The 2,682-nt window shown below is 43.7% G+C and overlaps 1 protein-coding gene across 1 annotated transcript; it reads left to right on the top strand.

Moving 5' to 3' along the window:
- Positions 1 to 491: 491 nt before the first annotated feature.
- Positions 492 to 1,658, top strand: LOC102774348 (melanoma-associated antigen B2). Its single transcript, XM_015559262.1, has one exon. It carries the CDS (start codon positions 492 to 494, stop codon positions 1,656 to 1,658), a length of 1,167 nt encoding a protein of 388 aa, XP_015414748.1.
- The last annotated feature ends 1,024 nt before the right edge of the window (positions 1,659 to 2,682 follow it).

Raw genomic sequence — 2,682 nt, 5'->3', positions numbered from 1 at the left:
ACAAATTCTCAGCACTAGGTATCCCCTGATGGGAAGGTGAACTAAAGTTTCTCTCCAGTTCTTTCTCCTAGGTCCCAGGGAGCATTTTGGTGGCAGCATTAGAGCAGCAGAGGGTAGGTTGTCTAGGCCCTTCCCATTATTGGTACGGTAATACTGAGGATAAAGAGGGATGATGCCACATGCCAGGACAAGGAGGGGCTACACTGAAATCACCTACTGTCACAAGAGTAAATTCAAGGCAGGGATGATAGTACATAGTGTGGATTTGACTCTAAAATTTATCTGGTTTCTCAGTGGGATTTTTAAGGGCCAGACTGACCAGGAAAACAGGAGACTTGTGGGATCCTAGAATAGTGCCCTCAAGGAAGCCTGAAGAGGCACCCTTCAGGAAATGCAAGGTGAAATCTTCCTGTTAAAGGTGCTCAAATTACCTTATTCCCCACCCACTAGGTGCCCAAATCACCTGTCTGCTGTCCTAAACAAGAGCCATCATGCCTCGTGGTCATAAGAGTAAGCTCCGAGCTCGGGAGAAACGCCGCCAAAACAGAGCTGAGAAACAAGGTGATAAGAGTGCTCAGGCCCCTGCAGGAGAGGAAGGAGAGGCCGCTTGCTCCTCCTCTTCCGTTTCGGGGGAAGGTCCCTCAACCTCCACTGGTGCTGGCACTCCCCAGGCACCTCAGGGTGCCCCAGCCACCACCAGTGCTGCTGCAGGAGCTTCAGATGAAAGATCTGCTGTAAAAGCCAAAGGCCAGGTTCAGAAAAGTAAAAAATCCCCCCAGGCCTCAAGCTCCACTGGTGCTGGCACTCCCCAGGCACCTCAGGGTGCCCTGGCCACCACAAGTGGTGCTGCAGCTGCCTCATGTGAAAGATCTGCTGTACAAGCTAAAGGCCATGTTAGGAAAAGTAAAAGTTCTTCCGGGGCCTCAACTTCCACTAAGAATGCTGGCCAAGATCTTATAAATCAAAAGGCAATTATGTTAGTAGAGTACCTGCTGCATCAATATAAAAAGAATGATCTCATTAAAAAGGAAGACATGATGAAGATCATCCACAAGTGGTTCAGGAAGGACTTCCCTGAGATCCTCAGGAGAGCCTCTGAGCGCATGGGTCGGTTGTTTGGCCTGCAAGTGAAAGAAGTGAAGCCCAACGGTAATTGCTACACCCTTGTCGACAGTGAAGATGAGAGTCTGAGCAGCGGCTTCAGATTTCCTAACAAAGGGATTCTGATGCCTCTCCTGGCTGTGATCTTCTTGAATGGCAACCGTGCCTCTGAGAAGGAGATCTGGGAATTCCTTGATGATTTGGGCATCTATAATGGAAAGATTCACTTCATTTTTGGGGAGCCCAGGAAGCTTATCACCCAAGATTTGGTGCAGGAAAAATACCTGGTGTACCAGCCGGTGCCCAACAGTCGTCCTCCACGTTATGAGTTCCTGTGGGGTCCAAGAGCCCACGCTGAGACCAGCAAGATGAAAGTCCTCAAGTTTTTAGCTGATCTCAATGATACCCTGCCCACTGACTACTCACCCCATTATGAAGAGGCTTTGCAAGATGAGGAAGAGAGAAAGCAAGCCAGAGCCCAAGCTGCAACCAGGGATGCCACTCCTCCCAAGGCCAGTGGTGGCTCCAGTGTAAAGCCTAAGGTTCCTAAAGTTTGAGCTTGATAATATATCCAACTGCTGCCCACACTCTGAGTGAACTCGAGGTGGAGTCTTCAGTTTTTGGATGAAAGGCTTGTTAAGCAGTTTCCTAATATGCAAAATATCTTGTTGGCTTATCTTTGTTTGTTTTGGGGGGTTTTGCATTTTCAAATGATGTTCTTTTAGACAAGGTGTGGGGAACCTTTTTTCTGCCATGTGCAGTTTGGGTATTTAGAACATTATTCGTGAGTCATACAAAATTATCAACTTTAAAAATAGTCTGCTGGTTTTGGTCAAACATTTAACTAACTCACCGCTAATGCCTTGGCAGGACCAGGTCAAATCATTTTGAGAGCATATGTGAACCACAGGCTGGAAGTTTCGTACACCTGTTTTAGACAAAATGTTTGTTTAGATATAAAACATAAGAAGTTTATGAATGACACGGATTGCACTTTTATTACTGTCTGTCTAGTTAAGGGTAAGAGTTTTGTTTTAAAAATAAAAATTGGAAATCCTTCAAAATGTTGTGTGATTCAGAACAGGATAGTATGGCTTTTGGATAGAAATATATTTTAAGATGTGAACGAACTGTACTCTAAAATACGTGGGAGCAGTAGATAGATATATAGGAGGATAGATAAAGTAAAAAATTGGCCACTTCTGTTTTATTTTGTTGTTAAATTACACTTGACAATAGTATACTAGTGGCATATGTGCAGCATAGTGATTAGACATTTATATAACTTAAAAGTGTTTGCCTCTAAGTTTAGTACCCATCTGAACAGTAAGTCCTTAGTTCGTTATTGATTATATTACCTACTCTGCACCCAGCATTACCTGTTACAGCCAAGACATGGAATTGTTCATCTGTAGACAAATAGATAAAAAAAGTTGTCGGACATATATAAAACTAGTCACTTCTTGTTTGCCTTACTACATTTAGTCTTTCTTTTAAAATTTTAAAAACATACACCTGGAGTTGCTTATGTTTTTCCATAATGTTTGAGAAAATAAATCTTAGTGGATCAGACCTCTTGTT

This window comes from Myotis davidii, unplaced genomic scaffold, assembly GCF_000327345.1.
Source record: "Myotis davidii unplaced genomic scaffold, ASM32734v1 scaffold1934, whole genome shotgun sequence".
NCBI classification, from domain to species: domain Eukaryota; kingdom Metazoa; phylum Chordata; class Mammalia; order Chiroptera; family Vespertilionidae; genus Myotis; species Myotis davidii.
The sequence above is the reverse complement of the archived record's forward strand: the minus strand, read 5'-3'. Positions and strand labels throughout refer to the sequence as shown.